This window comes from Onychostruthus taczanowskii, unplaced genomic scaffold (genome assembly GCF_017590055.1).
Source record: "Onychostruthus taczanowskii isolate IOZ18803 unplaced genomic scaffold, ASM1759005v1 scaffold58, whole genome shotgun sequence".
NCBI lineage: Eukaryota > Metazoa > Chordata > Aves > Passeriformes > Passeridae > Onychostruthus > Onychostruthus taczanowskii.
This window is the reverse complement of record NW_024503457.1, coordinates 9,187,946-9,203,114: the sequence shown is the minus strand read 5'-3', so window position 1 is coordinate 9,203,114 and position 15,169 is coordinate 9,187,946. Positions and strand designations below refer to the sequence as shown.

General features: G+C 40.4%; 1 protein-coding gene across 3 annotated transcripts in view; it reads right to left on the bottom strand.

Moving 5' to 3' along the window:
• The window catches only part of CNGA3 (cyclic nucleotide gated channel subunit alpha 3), a 31,595-nt gene extending 16,455 nt beyond the window's left edge, over positions 1–15,140 (bottom strand). For 2 of the 3 annotated variants that reach the window (XR_005953644.1, XM_041417979.1), the window contains exons 1-4: positions 15,012–15,090; positions 5,443–5,574; positions 1,722–1,838; positions 115–294 (exon numbers count right to left, since the gene is read on the bottom strand). Coding sequence is in view for 2 of the 3 variants with exons in the window: in XM_041417979.1 (XP_041273913.1) it covers positions 115–294; positions 1,722–1,838; positions 5,443–5,543 (398 nt within the window). In the remaining variant the exon portion in view is untranslated. Of the gene's footprint in view, positions 1–114; positions 295–1,721; positions 1,839–5,442; positions 5,575–15,011 lie in introns of all 3 variants that reach the window. The other variant, XM_041417980.1, reaches the window with a different exon arrangement.
• Positions 15,141–15,169: the final 29 nt, after the last annotated feature.

Here is a 15,169-nt window from a genome sequence, read left to right as displayed (position 1 = left end):
TGTTCATCTCCCATGCTAAGCTCCTTACTCTCTCCTTAAAATACAACTTACATCCTAATTACCAAGAAAACATGACAACCTCTGTCATCTTCAAGTATAAACACATCTTCTTACCTATTTACTGCCCCGGGCCGCTCACGGGTACCCAGGAAGGAGCGGATGTTGCTTTGCCTGGTGGACACCTCCACGAGCTCAGGGCCCCTGATACGCTCCAGGAAGGAATCAGGCCTTTGTTCTGCATGGTGAGAATGTCTTGTGGCCCATGACCTTACAGACAACACAAATCGTGACAGCCTGCGTGGAACACACACACAAAATGGCTGAACCAGACAGAAACATGAGGCAGCTTAAAACACCCCCACAAACACCAGCCCAGGATTTTTCTCTACATCTCCACCTGTGATGAAATTAAACTTGATGGAGTAACTGTGTGACCTTGCACAGTTCCATAGATCACCTTCTGCAGTGGATCAGGAAAATACCTCACACACCAATTCCTGTTCCACTGTATCCCCACTGCAGGAGCAAAAGAATATTCTTGCTGAGTGGGGGACTTTGCATCTCAAAGTGAGATACTCAGTGAAGTCCATCAGAAGCAGTTGTCCTAGCTCCTTGAGAATTTTCATCCAAGAGTCAGGCTGTGTTACCTTAATATTTAAATTTCTAGGCATTCATGTTTGCATTACATCAGAAACTTCCCTGTATATTCAGAGCATACGTAACTGTAGCTACACACACACGTAATTCAATCTATCCTGGAAAAGGGTAAAGCAATTACAAACAAAGATTAAAAAGGAAGCTCTCAGTACGAATTTATATATTCATGTGCATTATGTTTACACAAAACACACACCTATAATCTTTTCTCATCTAAACTCAACTTCTTGCAGACTTTGTCATCTACTTCTGGTAGTGTCATTATCTGAAAACCAAGCAGGAAAATCCAAGTTTATTCTCCACTATCCAAAATGATGAAGTGTGAACAATACTCTTTAAATTACCCTAGCTTTACAGTATTTTTTTTCTTTGCTCTTTGAAATACACTATGCTTAAAGTGACTGTGGTCTGTCTTGTGTGGACAACGGTATCTGAAGGCAGAGCCCTGGAGTCTCAGACACAATAAAGTTTTGAAGCTCCACTTCAGATTTATATTGAAGTCCCAGTAATACAAACAACTTAAGACAATGGTCAGCTTCAATTTTGCTGACTATGGCTCCAAATCCATCGTAAACATAACTGGATTCTAAAAACTGAGAGAAATTCTTGCACTCAAAACACAAAGACCCCCTGTCTCCTCCCTTTCCAGAGCCATCTACCCAGAGGAGACAATCATGTTTTATTTGACAGGAAACAAACACTGCATCAGCTATCAGCCAGAACCAAACTTACCCATTTATTTTACAGTCTGGCCTCACTTCATGCATTTCCCAGGCATTCAATATATTTTCAGATACCGTTACGTAAAAATAATTTATTCTTTTATATTTGAAAAATTTCTTTGGGCTTATTCAGCCTCTCTCAGATTCTAAGACATTTATGAGCAATAAGAAAGTGATGCATCAAGGTCAAATGCCACTTCTGTTACTTCTTACAGACATTCTTCAGCTGGACTCCATCCATTTTCTTTGGAAAGCAATGGCTCTTCTTTCTTTGCCTCCGAACTGTGACCAGTCTCTTCCAGCACATTAAACTTAATACTGGAAATTCTGCTAGGATGTTACCTTGCCATTGCTCCCCTGCCAGTGAAGGAGCCCGCCTGGGATTCGGGTACATGTCCTCCCTCCACAGAAATGACTCCCTGCAGTTCTGAAGATGCATCCTCACACAGTGAATGGGTTCTGCAAAGAACAATTTTTTTTTTTTTTAAGGAATACCATGCAGCCTTCACCAGACTTTCTTCCATCTGGTTCTCCCCGCCACTGCGTCAGGAAACAGTCCAGCAAATTGTCCTCTCCCTAGTAATACAGAAATATATTTGACAACCTTATTGCTAAGCCTGTGCTCCTATTCTTCTGGAGACATCCAATATGAACTGGAGTCAGTGGAGGTTCTGCCATTCATTCCAGCAAGCTCAGAAGCGGAAGATGATTTATCAGCATTTAAAAAATTAGCACTTGAGGGAAAAAAAGATTAAATTTAAGCCTCATTTTCCAGTAACAGAGTTTTGAAATTGACTTCACTGGAAGCTGGACTTTATGAGGGTTCACTCATTTTTTTATAGTACTCCTTGGTTTTCTCCATGTTTTTCAGTCTTTAGTATTCACTTTTACAAGACTTTTTTATGCCAATAAGAGTAACTTGTTTCCCCCTTTGTAATGGAAACAAGAACTCTCACACTGGTCTGTTAATCTGTACTGTCAGGAAAACACTGTCTAAAATGATACTTGCAGTATCTTCACAGGAGCTGGCAGCAGCATTCTGAATGCCCACAAAAGGATAATCAGCAGCACGATTTTATGTGCACTCACAACTGAGAAACTTAACAAACAAAGAATTAAAACTTTATTATTTCTACCCAAAGAACAATGCTAAAATAGATCCTGACAGTCCCAGGATTCTCAACTTGTTAACTGTTTTCTACTTCTCTTCCAATAACAAAATACCATTCAATATTGAAAAAATTTTACAACTCAGTTTATGTTGCCAGTACTGAGAATATTGTGCTTGCCAAAGTTAACATCCTTCTAAGGGACAATGAACAAGCTCATGGAACAGGCATTCATCACAGATTACCAGATTCACAGAGCCCACACTCAGCCCAAGAACTCTCTTGAGCTGAATGCTGAGAGAATAGTAGAGTTTGTCCACCTTTTTTAGCATTTCCTGGAGAAATTGCCTATAGACCTGCTGGAGAAAGGATACTGGACTAGTTAGTGTTTTAGACTGCACTACCATGGCTGCTTTTAAGTACTTTCATTCCTGTTTACTGAGTGATATATATTTTGTGTGATCTTAGCAATAAATTCTAATATTGTTAATGGCAGTGCCTAAGAAGTATTTAAGTTCCCATTATAGCCAATGCCCATCTCAGGGCTTGATTCAGCTGCTTCAGAATAGAGTCTGGTACAATTTGTAACACCTCGAAATACTTTATTGGACTTGCACACAGCTCTCTCCTCACATTCATAGCACCAGCTAAACGCTTCAAATACTCTATAGTATCTCAAATAGCATTAGATGCCTATTTCAGGCAACTAAATACCTCTCATCAAGAGAGCCAAAGGAGCCTGAACAGTTACTGAATTTGAGGGTAAGCTGAGCAGTTCCCTGGGTGCTGCTGACCATCAGTACTGACTACATCTCTGCTCAGGACCGCAGGAACACAGGCACCTGCTCACACGAAGACACTGAAATCCAGATGTCTTCAGGGCACAGCTGAATCCTACTTTCAACTTTAGATAGCCAGCCTGTGTCTATAAGCTGATGTGCTGCCTCTCCTATTTGAGCTATTTCTATACAGAGGCTGGGTTTTTAAAATGGAGATTCATTTGTTATTTTTTGGGGTTTTTTTATTTTTGTTTTGACAGAATGAACCAACTTTATAACACACTACAGAGTAAGAATATGGGCACATGAATCACTGCAGCATAAACAAGCACAGCATTTCTGTTAACTGTTGCAGTGAATGCTTTTTCTTGGTAACACCTTATTTCACAGCTGAAAAGTGCTTAAGCACTTCCTTAGCATTAAGCATAAATTTAACACCCACTGACTTTATTAAGAACTAAGTAATGTGTATAATTGCTCTGTTGAACTACAGCAAATAGCTGGAGGAAAGCAAAGGCAAAGAAGAAATGCTGCTATTCTAGCATATATGCTTTTTTCCCCAATATCTATAATTGCATATTTTCATGTAAGATAGAGAAAACCTAAAATTCTGGATGGTTTCTATCTTTTGGTACACACATATAGATATATTCTAAAGCAAATCTGAATTAAAAAAAATAATATTATTATAAAGATATTGTATATACTTAGCAGCACTCATTTCAAAAATCCAAAAATCTTAAATATGAGATCTCTTTTACAGAGAAGACTGTATCTTCTTACCCATGCATGAAGTCCTGCAATTAATACTGATAATATCAAACTTTCCTTTAAAAAAATGTCTCTTCAAGACCATCACCATGATGATAAAGTGCAATTCATATTTCAGTCCCTCTATCTGTCAAAGTCATTGCCTCTGAAATTGCAGATGACTGCAGGGACTTAATTCTACATTTAAACCTTTATAACCCCACTCTCACATCCCCGCCAGTAATTCCATTCTGTGAGCTGCCAATCACTGACATCCACTACAAACAGGACATTTAAAAAAAGGAAAGGAAGAGGCTCATTTCAATCTGTGTTTTCACTTTTTCTCACACATCACTGTTAATGGAGAGAAAGGGACAGGGCTCTTTTAAATCTCCCTAAGGAGACCATGGGGTAGTGCAACAACAGCAAGCAAGCCTTACTGCAGAACAAATCAGATCCATTTTCACTTCTGTAGGTACATCTATGTGACAGCAGGTATCATGTAAGCAAAGCAAGAAGAAAAAAAGGACTAATTCAAACAGAGCATCCATAGCAGCTGCTAGGGACATGCAATCCAAAAACCACCAAAATGCAGGGAGTCCCATCAGCCCATGAGGATTCTGGGTGCTCTAGCCTGGGTGTGCATTTGAACAGCAAGAGACAGCCTGGCAACATCCACATAGAGGAGGTGGTTGGCCATAAAAAGCCAAAAGCAGAAAACCTTTTCCAGCCTTTAGAGATGCTATGGATCATCAGACATCTTTCCACAGGCCCAGCAGGCTTTGCCCAGTCTAGAGGAATGACTGGTACTGTGCAATAGGTAAGTACAAGCTCACTGGCATGTTTCAAACAACCACTTCAAAACAATCAAAACTAGACAAAGGTGAATGTAAAGAAACTATTACATTTCCTTTGTACAGTGAGACACTCTGAAAATCCAGTACAAAAACAGCTGATACTCTTTATACAGTACAGATTTTCCCTATCACAGGAACTCGGCAATTTGCAGAGGCTGCTTTTAAAAAACCAAACGTTCCCAAGGCTTCTCACTGCATGGTTCTGGAAGGATCTTTTTTTTCACCAAACCCTACAAACTCTGTTGGAAGCACAGACCCTGTGTGCTATATGTGTGGTGACTTGAGAAAGAGGTTTCTCTTTAATGAGTTAGTGTAATTCCCACTGATGTAAAAAGGGACTTTTTTCCTGAGGTAATAGAGCTCCTGGTTCCAAAACTGCAAACCATGACAACCTCCCTGTGTCTGATTCTGTACTTTGGATAGACGTTGTCAAGTCTGTAAAGTGCACTGGCAAACAATATCATGACACAATATTCCCATAATTCCAGCTCCCATTCCCAGAGCTACAGGAGTTCCACAAACTATGCAGCAATCTGTCCTCTTGACTGTGATGAAAGGAAAATATTACCTGATATAGCCATTTTCAATTCTTTCGATATCTTCATCAGCAGTTCTGACAGACAGGCTGTGTACACCAGGGTAGGAGTGCTGGGTGTTGATTTTTGCCATTTTGCTTTACATATCAACATCTAAATGACAGCTGAAATGGGAAAAAAATATGAAGGCTGCAAAAGGAATGTGTTCAGTACTCAAAAAGAGTTCTTTATTAAAACAGCGGAACAGCAAAAAGCAATTTCAACCATTCGAGGGACAGTCAGTGGATATTTACACACACATATGACATGTACTTCTTCATTTGTTTTCAGTAGACAGAAAAAAAAGTGTTAGCAAAGATTCATCATGACCAAAGAAAAAGGGTTATATGACACCACATTCTTTTAGTCTCTGGGATTTATGGACTACCTACACTGTCATACCAAAGTGAAATTGCATTTAAAATCTCATTAAAAGAAGGTTAGTGAGAAAGTCAACCAAAAAATCCAGGTAATGCATGTGCTAGGAAAACCCATTCCACTTCACATTGATTCCCCTGTGCTAATTTTATCTATTTTGTGATTAAGATTTTTATTCCAAAAATCCATATTAACCAAGCAAATAATTAATGACATTTACCCTTTAGTTTAATATAGGCCAAGTTATAATTCTATATTATTAAAACTCTGTAGTAAACACACAATAGGGGGTTTTATTACAGTGCTTCAAAACAGTTTCTGTTAAGCTATTTAGCAGCTCATCTCCTACAAGTTTTAAAATATTTGTCTGAATCCCTTTCCAGATTTGATCTTCAATGCCTTTCCAAATTCACATCACATCTACTACTTACAAAATGAGTTTTAAGACTCAAGACAAGAGTCTTACAAATGAAGGACTGAAAGAATTTCAGTGAAAGCTTTGAATTTTTCAAAAAGAAATGTTTATAAACTCCATTCAGGAACCTTTTTTGTTTGAAATTTGACTAGAATGAAATCCCCTCAGGATCAATCAACTCCCTCACACTAGGTCGTGTCCGTTTTTCACCTGCAATCCTCTGTCTCACTGACCACACAAGATCCACCTTTGACACCAAATGAAACACAGATCTTTCAGAAACCAACTTTCTGACCTGAATTATTCCTGAAGCAAAGCTCTCTATCCATTATTAGAGCATTATGCACCCACTTGCTTGAAAACCAGATACCTGACTTAGCCTCCACTCAGTTCCCAGACAATTAAAGAAAATAATAAACAACTTTTAAAGTTATTTAATATATTTTAAAGTGGTTTGTGTGGTTGGGTTTTTTTTCATCCAGAAATAATGAAAATACTCTAGAAACAGCCTTGGGCATCATGGGCATCACTAAATATTCAAAAATTGTATTAGTATTCCCCATCACTAATTTTGCCTCAATTTAAATCAGTTAATGTCTGTGTTTCACCTCAAACTGAACCTTGTTCATGCTGACTAACTGAAGTTGTACTGGGGAAAAAATGGGCATTTTTATTACACACTGATATTTAAAAATTGAATTCTTTCAACCCACTCTCAGATTGGAATGTTCACTCAGAAGAATTAACTTCTAAAGTGCAGATAATTTATGTTAAAAACATAACTTAGAGTTTTAAAAGCTTGATAGTGGGAATAATTATTCATAAGTAACAAAGCATTAACCTTTTTTCTGAAGTTGTAATTTCAGAGCAAATTTAGCACTGAGTGAAGTTCTTGACTAGTTCTGACACTTAACCATTACACCTATCAGTTCTGGTGATTCACAATCAGATTGATGTCTACCTACAGCAGTTCTTAAAAACAAGGGTCACCTGGTTTATAACCTCCAACAAAGTAAGCAACTCTGTTAAGCAAATAAAGCTGTTAAAACAATAAAAGCACGAGACAATGAAACCCTTCTGAAGTCTTGGGGTGATGTAGATAATTGGCTACCAACACCATGCATTCCCTCACTGAAAAGACACATTGCTTCTGAAACTGGAGATGAGTGAACAATGCCTTTCTAAGTTTCAAATGCTGTAGGTGTGGCACATGGACTTCCAGATGCATTTGAGCATCAGTTCCCAAAAGTTTGGTTAAAAAACATGAAGTACAGTATTTCTTTACACTTAAAACTGAAATGGCGGAAATTGGATATTGCTAATCTGGAATTAAACACTTTTAATAGATATTGGAATTAGATACTCCAAACCTCCTGAAAGGCTTGAGTATGCCAGTGGAGCACTGAATACAGGAAACCTTATTCAGACACTCAAAAGCTTAAAAAAAAAAAAAAAAAAAAAAAAAAAAAAAGAAATAGCATATGAAGCCAAACACTGTTTTGGATTAAAAAAAACCCAAGAAGACAGAAAGCAATAATAGGACTAAATAGTCACCTTCACCACTGCAGAAGTTCAATAACAGTATTCCTCAGAGCTCCATAGGAAAATCTGTTGTTAATGATGCTGATGGAAAGATGAAGTGGTGACACAGTAAGATCTCAGTAAGGCAAAAAATTGTATAGGCAAGAGAAACAAAAGTGCAGGGAACCTCAGGGTGGCCAACATCAACTACAGCAATTTCTCAATTTGATGATAAGTGATGTGCAACACAGGCAAATGGAAACCCATTGGAATACAGGTGAAAAGCATGCAAACTACTGCTCTACATGCTTCCAAATGAACCATATGCACTCAGAAAGGGAACATGAAAGGGTAGTTTTGGATTAAATACGAGGAAGAAATTCTTCCCTATGATGGTGTCAAAACACTGGACCATGCTGCCCAGAGAAGCTGTGGATGCCCCCCCCTCCCCAGCTAGCGTCCAAGGCCAGGTTGGACGAGGCTTTGAGCAACCTGGTCAGGGGCAAGAGGAGTTGGAACTGTATGGTCCTTATGGTCCCTTCTAACACAAACCAATTTATGAACTTAGGACATAGGTACAGCTCAGTGAAACAGTGTGCCCACGGCAGGGCAGGCTTGCTGACACAACAACTGACAATGTATACATAGAACTTGTTAATGACACAAAAACCACTAAAACTGCTCCATGAAACAATAGTGCAGACACTCCAAGTCCTTCTATTAATCAGAAAGATAAAGCAGAATAACAGCATGGCAAGAATGATTAAAGACCTGGAAAAGGGAGAGAACGGAAAAGAGGGTCTGCTCACCCTAAAAGGTGAAGACTATAAAGTTATAAAATAAAAATATGTAGGTAAAACTTCAGCTCATTTCAGATCCCTTACAATAATTTCAGCTGTAAAATTCAGTCAATATACATTGTGGTCTGAACTCTTATTCTGCACTATACTGGAGGAAAGGAGGGGGGAAAATTTTCACAGAAATACAACTCTACTATCAAGCAATAAAATACATTAATGTATTTTGGGAAGGAGGTAGGAAGAGTGGATGAAAGTGTGTTACCTGTGCCCAGCTGTGGTAGAGAGAGACTGAACACAGGACAGATACAAATAAACAGTGAGGTCATTTGGATACAGTGCAGGTGCTGAGACCTCCTGAAGCAACGTGGTTTGGAACTGCATAAAGCCCATAAAGTTCTGGCAAATTATGAACTATCTGATGAAGAAGAAATATTTGTTCCTTCCAGGCCTCTAAGAACCCTAATGATAAATGTTTTTAATAGTCTAGGAAGGAGACTTTTCAACATTAGATCCAAAATATGGCAAGTAATCAACTTGGAGGAGCTTAACAGGAGTCAGCCAGCCAGCAGGAAAGTCCTGAAGAGCCAGGAGGCTCCACAAACACCTTCTGCAAGGACACAGGGAGACAGCTCCAACCATCTGGGACCTGCAATCCCAAAACTGCCACTAAAACACAGGTTCTCACAAGGCAGTTTTAAGAAGTGAGTAGAGCTCAGCTTCTTATTTACAACCAGGTGGGTTGGCCTTGGCTGGCTGCCGGATGCCCACATAGCTACTATTGCTCTTGCTCTCCTCAGCAGCCCAGTGGGAGAAAGCTCATCATGGATCAAGACAAAAAAACGGAAAGAAAAAGAACATTGGAAGACCAATTTTCATCACAGGCAAAATGGGCTCAAACAGAGGAAAACTCAATTTAGTGCAAATTAAAATGGAGTTGGATGGTGGGAAACAAAGACAGAACACTCTACCACTCATTTTCCCCAGATTCACCTTTGTGGCTGCATTTCTCTTCACAGAGAAAAAGCAAGGCACAACTTCCTAAGGATATTTTCTGGGATTCGCAGTGAGGAATCTCAGAGAAAGGAGAAACAATTCTTATCTCACTTGCTGCCCCTGTGCTGTGCTACAGCAGAATGCAATATGAAGACTGTTTGCCCAAAGTGATGGTGTTTTGTTTTCTTGGCCTATCAGGACCAAGCACATCTCCAGACTGTCAGTCAGCAGAGAGTCACAAGATTCTGTTCAGTAGAGCTGAGTGCTTGTGCAGATTCAGGTTAGATGTAATATAGTATAGAATAATATAGTATAATAAAGTAACTAATTAGCCTTCTGATATCGAAGGAGTCAGATGCATCATTTCCCCCCTTTGTCGGGGTTGCCCTGCTTTTACCATACAACTTTACCCCTACATTCCCAACTCCTCCAGCTCCTCTACCCTACCCAGCAGCACAGGGGCTGGGAAATGGGGAGGCTGCATTCAGTCCATAATGTTTCCTCCTTACCACTCCTTCCTCCTCACACTGTGCCCCTGACCCAGTGTGGGTCCTTACTGCAGGCTGCAGTCCTTCACAAACTGCTCCAGTGTGGATCCAGCCCAGAGGCTGCAGTCCTGCAGGATAAACCTGCTCCAGTGTGGGTCCTCCATGGACCACAGTCCTTGTCAGGAGAACCTCTTCCTGCACGGCCTCCTCTTTACTGGCTGCAGTCTGCTGTAGGAATGGCTCCACTGAAGGGTCCTCCACAGTGTCTGCTCCATCACGGAGCCCTCCAAGACTTGCAGGGGAATCCCACTCCAGTGCCCACACCACTACCTCTGCTCCTTCTGCTCTGACCCTGCTTTCTGCAGAGATGGTTTTCGCCCTTCCTTTCCCCCTCAGTCTCCTCACACTGCCTTTGTGGCATCCTACTCTTTCTTAAGTGCTTTTTCCCTGAAGTGCCACCCTCTTGGCCACAGGGGCTGAGCTGGAGCTGGCTGGAGCCATGTGAGCAGCCCTGGCTGCTGCTCACAGCATCCACTGACAGCCCCTGGGCACTGCACCCACCCCACCCTGGTACCTGCCTTTTATAAATAACAGCTCCTACCTGGGAACTACACTCTCTGCTCTGAATAGTTAATGATAATAATTACTCTGAGGGTAAAACTTGATTACCTAAAGGCTGACAAGTCTGGTAAACCCATGTTAGGCACTTAAAACAGGTATTTAGCTCACAAGTGATTTAACAAAAGAACAGATAGACAGACGGACACATTATCCTCCGAGCCTCAATCTAGTCACCCAGCAAAATACAACTTGAATCCCTCCTAGCTCGTGAAAGATTGGCATCGTTGCCAATGCCTTAATTAGAATTTTAACATGCTTTCTCACCTAGGCTTTTCTTCCTTGCTACCCAATATACTTACCTGAAAGAGATTAGTAATTCCACACTCAAGAATATTGCTTTTCAGCGCCTATATCACTGAGCTAAACAAGACAGATGTATTATCCTACAAAAGATGTAACAAATTACATACATTAGATAGCACTCCCTACTTGAAATGTAAATGGTCAGGTTCTTCTATCTTCTTCCTTTTGGATCCCATAGCAACTGAGGTTTTGTGTCCAACTATCTTCAAGGCACTGTCTGGTATAAAAGAAGCATTTCTAAGCAGACAGCCAGTTGTTTGACAACAAAGTTCAAGTAACATGAACATTTCAGATTCACGTAAGTATTTCCTAGTTTTGAAAATCAGGTCCTATTTGTCTCTTTAGAACCACATCCTTAAAGACCCAGAGCTAGAGCTACGAAGGCTGCAGTATCTACATTTTAAGAGCACTGCCGTTCAGAGGATTTCCTGAAGTAGGAATACAGAAATGCAGGTGAGCAGGAACAAGGCACTGAGAAGGAAGCTACATATGTGAAATGACTGAAATTAAACTGGGATACACAGAATAACTGGGCTTCTAACTCCAGGCCCAAAGGAGGGGCACCCAATTCGGAGACGTAATTCCCCTCTTTCTCAAGTTGATTCACCTGTTTGCACCAAATTGCATTTTGCTGAGCAGCTGCACCTCAAAAATGAGAAACCTTTTCAAGTCTGTTTCAAACTAAGCAAAAAACAACAATTTTCCAGAGCCTGCTACCAGTAGATTATGGGCTACAAACAGCTTTCTCATGGGTTTTCAGCGCTCCAGAACACCAGTGGCAGCAGGAGTATCTGTTTCCAGCACCCACTGCAATCTGGACACAGTCAAGGCCTCCCAGCAGTTTCGTGGCCTGGGTTTCACACAATTTTGCACCCTCTCAGCAGGGAAAAAAGCCCTAACACACAGGCACACACTTCAATGTTACAAATTATAACAAATTTAGGAAGTTGATAGCAATCCATTAAGCCACCAAAGTGAGCTCTGCAGCCTGTCAAATATCTGTGAAGGATCATTGAATCACTGTAGTCTCCCTCTCAAAAGCACTGAGAGTTCATGTTTGGGCGACTCTAGCAGTTCCCTTCTGGGGCAGAATATATCAATCCAACCTAACTTAATTCAAAACTGTTAACCAACCAAGAATTAATACACCTGATACAAAGCAAATGTAGTTGTTCATCAAGTAATAGTGACAGATCGAGCTCTTTATACCACCACTTAGTATTCTTAAGGTTTATTTGTTTAGAGTGAAAGGACCACAGAAAGAAAATATGGCAAAATTCAAAAAAGAGCTTTTCAAGGTGAAATATGTAAGACCACCACAAAGTAAAAGATGACTTTAAATATGATTTTATAATGCATCCTCTGTGTTTGTGTAGTTTTTAAAACACTGTTGTTCTTGAAGCTTTCAGCATTTTATTTATTGCTGTGGAAGCAGTGATAAGCTGCATAGGATCACTAACATCATTTTAGTTAAGACACGTTCCAAATCCTCACACAGCCTCTCAGGTTCAACCCTGATAAGTCTTTGGGATTTATTCTGGGATTTGACCTCCACCTACATGATCCTTGTTATATCACTTGCTAATAGTTGTAGCCCAGCTGTGCATTATGTATCTTGTGTGTGCTCTGTGTGACAGGCTGCAGTAATGATGACGCAACAACTAATGGCAACAAACAGACATCAGAAACTGGACACTGGAACTTTGAAATAATGACATGGCTTGAAGAAAAGGCACAACCCTTTCTTCAAGGATTTGGAGGTTTGCAAATTCACCTGCACACTGGACTCTGGCACACTCATATGGCAATCAGCTTTGTATATGAAGGCTATTAGATCAAGCTCAGGGAGCTGAAAAAACAATCAGCAGTACCAACCTACCCTCATGAACTCATTACAGTTTAAATCAACAATTCTTAAATTCTAGGGCTTCTTTTAAAAGCACATTTCTTGACATGTATTACTCTCTGCTACAACATATTGCATTTTCTACAGTCTATGAGCACTGACATCTCCTGAGAATGCACAAAATTTATACACATAGCCCAGTAGCCTCAGGACCAACCAAGGATGTCAAATACTCTACCTTTCACAGGTACTTTAGATGTGCACGCACTTCAAAAAGCATTGCATTATTCATGTATGTATAATTTATGGTTTTAGAATGAAATACACATGATTACCTTTGATCTATTTGATGGCTGAGTCTCTGGCACCTTTTAGTACCAAAATAATAATTCAAATAAATTGAATTATTTGTACAGAGTTTTCCTTCTGTAACTATGAACTATTAGCAATATAGTCCAATTTCGTAAGATTTACTAAAGTTTTCTGCAGACGAATTCTTTTTTAGATTGGAAACTTTTCAGAAGAAACTAGCTGTGGGTATTGAATTTAACATTGTAAATTAAAATACAGAAAATAAAAATTACAGCTGACAGCACAAACAAGTCACATCACGTTGTTTCTGCAGCCAGCATGGGTTAACAGGGTGCAGATACCCATGTTCCCAAAGAGCAAAAAACCCCTGTGCCCGGCTTCTACAGCCACAGAATTTTTTGTCTAAAATTCACTGGTTCTGCCGGTGTCTCCTGTCCGTGCATTCATGCATTGAAGTAACTCTTAAAAGCGAACATAGCAGGGGCATGAATACATCAGGAGCACAGCAGGTTTACACTCCTGAATGTGTGCCTATAAAACAAGTATGTGTGTTTGCATAGGTGTGAATGTCACCCATTTAAATTCACTCCCTGCACACTTCACGCGAACCATCGGAGCCATCCCATTTGCCTGGGGAAGGGACACACGAGGGGTAAACCGTGTCACGTTTCACAAGCCGTAAGGAGGCATCCTACCGAAGAGGATTTAAGAGATGCTAATGAAAAGAGATGGCAACATTGGGGAAGGCTGCCGGACAACGTGCTGAACCGAAATGACTGAGCTTGGGTGCAAATTGGATGACAAAGGCTGCGATACACAGCAGGCAAAGCTGACACATGCCGATGTGGAAGGAGGAGGTATAATTTTTTAAAGCTGATGTGTTCTTCCCTCAAGTCATTCACTACTTGTTTACAATGATTACCCTCGCTGATTCAACATCCCGACACTCCCATTTTCATTTGCAACATGTATTTTTCTAATCAGATGGTTTTAGCAGGCATACTCAAAGAAAACAACCTGAAAAATACCAGAAGGAGAAAACCAAAGAGCGTGCTGACTGAAGACACACAGTTATGCTATTCCAAAATCTGTAACATCTGAAACTGCAGATGTAGTTTTACTCAGTTGTAAAAATGAAAATTACATGTTTTAAATACGAAAATCAGTTGAATGCAGCAAGTACGAATCTGGAAAACAAAATATAGTTAAAACAGGTAGATCAACAGGTACCAACATTTACACTTAACATCATTTCTTCAGAGATCTAAAGTAATGTTCACATAATTTTTCCTTATCTTCTTTAGACTTTTGCTCTTGGCAAATGAGGGGACCTTGCATTACAGACAGACATTGATTATAGTTATTACTGTATCTTCTACATTCTTAAGCAGACTATGGCCTGGGTTACAGTACGGGACTTTTGCAAAAGATGTCTTATTTCTAAAACCAAGGTCAATTTATGGGAAGCACCAGAAATCACTGGAAAATTATTCCCTTTCACTGCTTGTAGTATTTGCTAGCATCTTTTTTTTTATACAGGGTTTGATAGCCTCATGCTTAAACCACAGGCACCAGACATTGGAGAAGTGAAGAGACACATGGATCAAGCTAGTAAAATTTAGTGTCAGTGAACAGGAGTGGAATAAGTCCCCTCAGCCCCGCTTCTGTTCAGATTTGTGCCCTGAATCCAATTTAATTGTCAGTACACAAATCTCTGCATCAATTAACCAAATTAACACTTTTCTGTAAAAATAAATATATAAACAAAGTTTACGTTTCTATTTCAAGCCTTTGGGCTAAGGCTTGGAATTGAAGCCTGGCGCAGGACATGATGCCACTCTCACAGGCGTGACAGAAGGCTTACTGCCTCCCGCTTCACACTCACCTACCTGCCCACGCTCTCCTCCGCAGCATCCGAACTCTGCAGCTCCCTCCGTCCGTCCGTTCGTCAGTCCGTCCGTCGGTCCGCCTGCCCGGACGCGGAGCCCCGGGGCGTTCTCCGAGCGCGCCGCTGCGGGCAGCGCTGCCCTCGGCCGGCCCGGA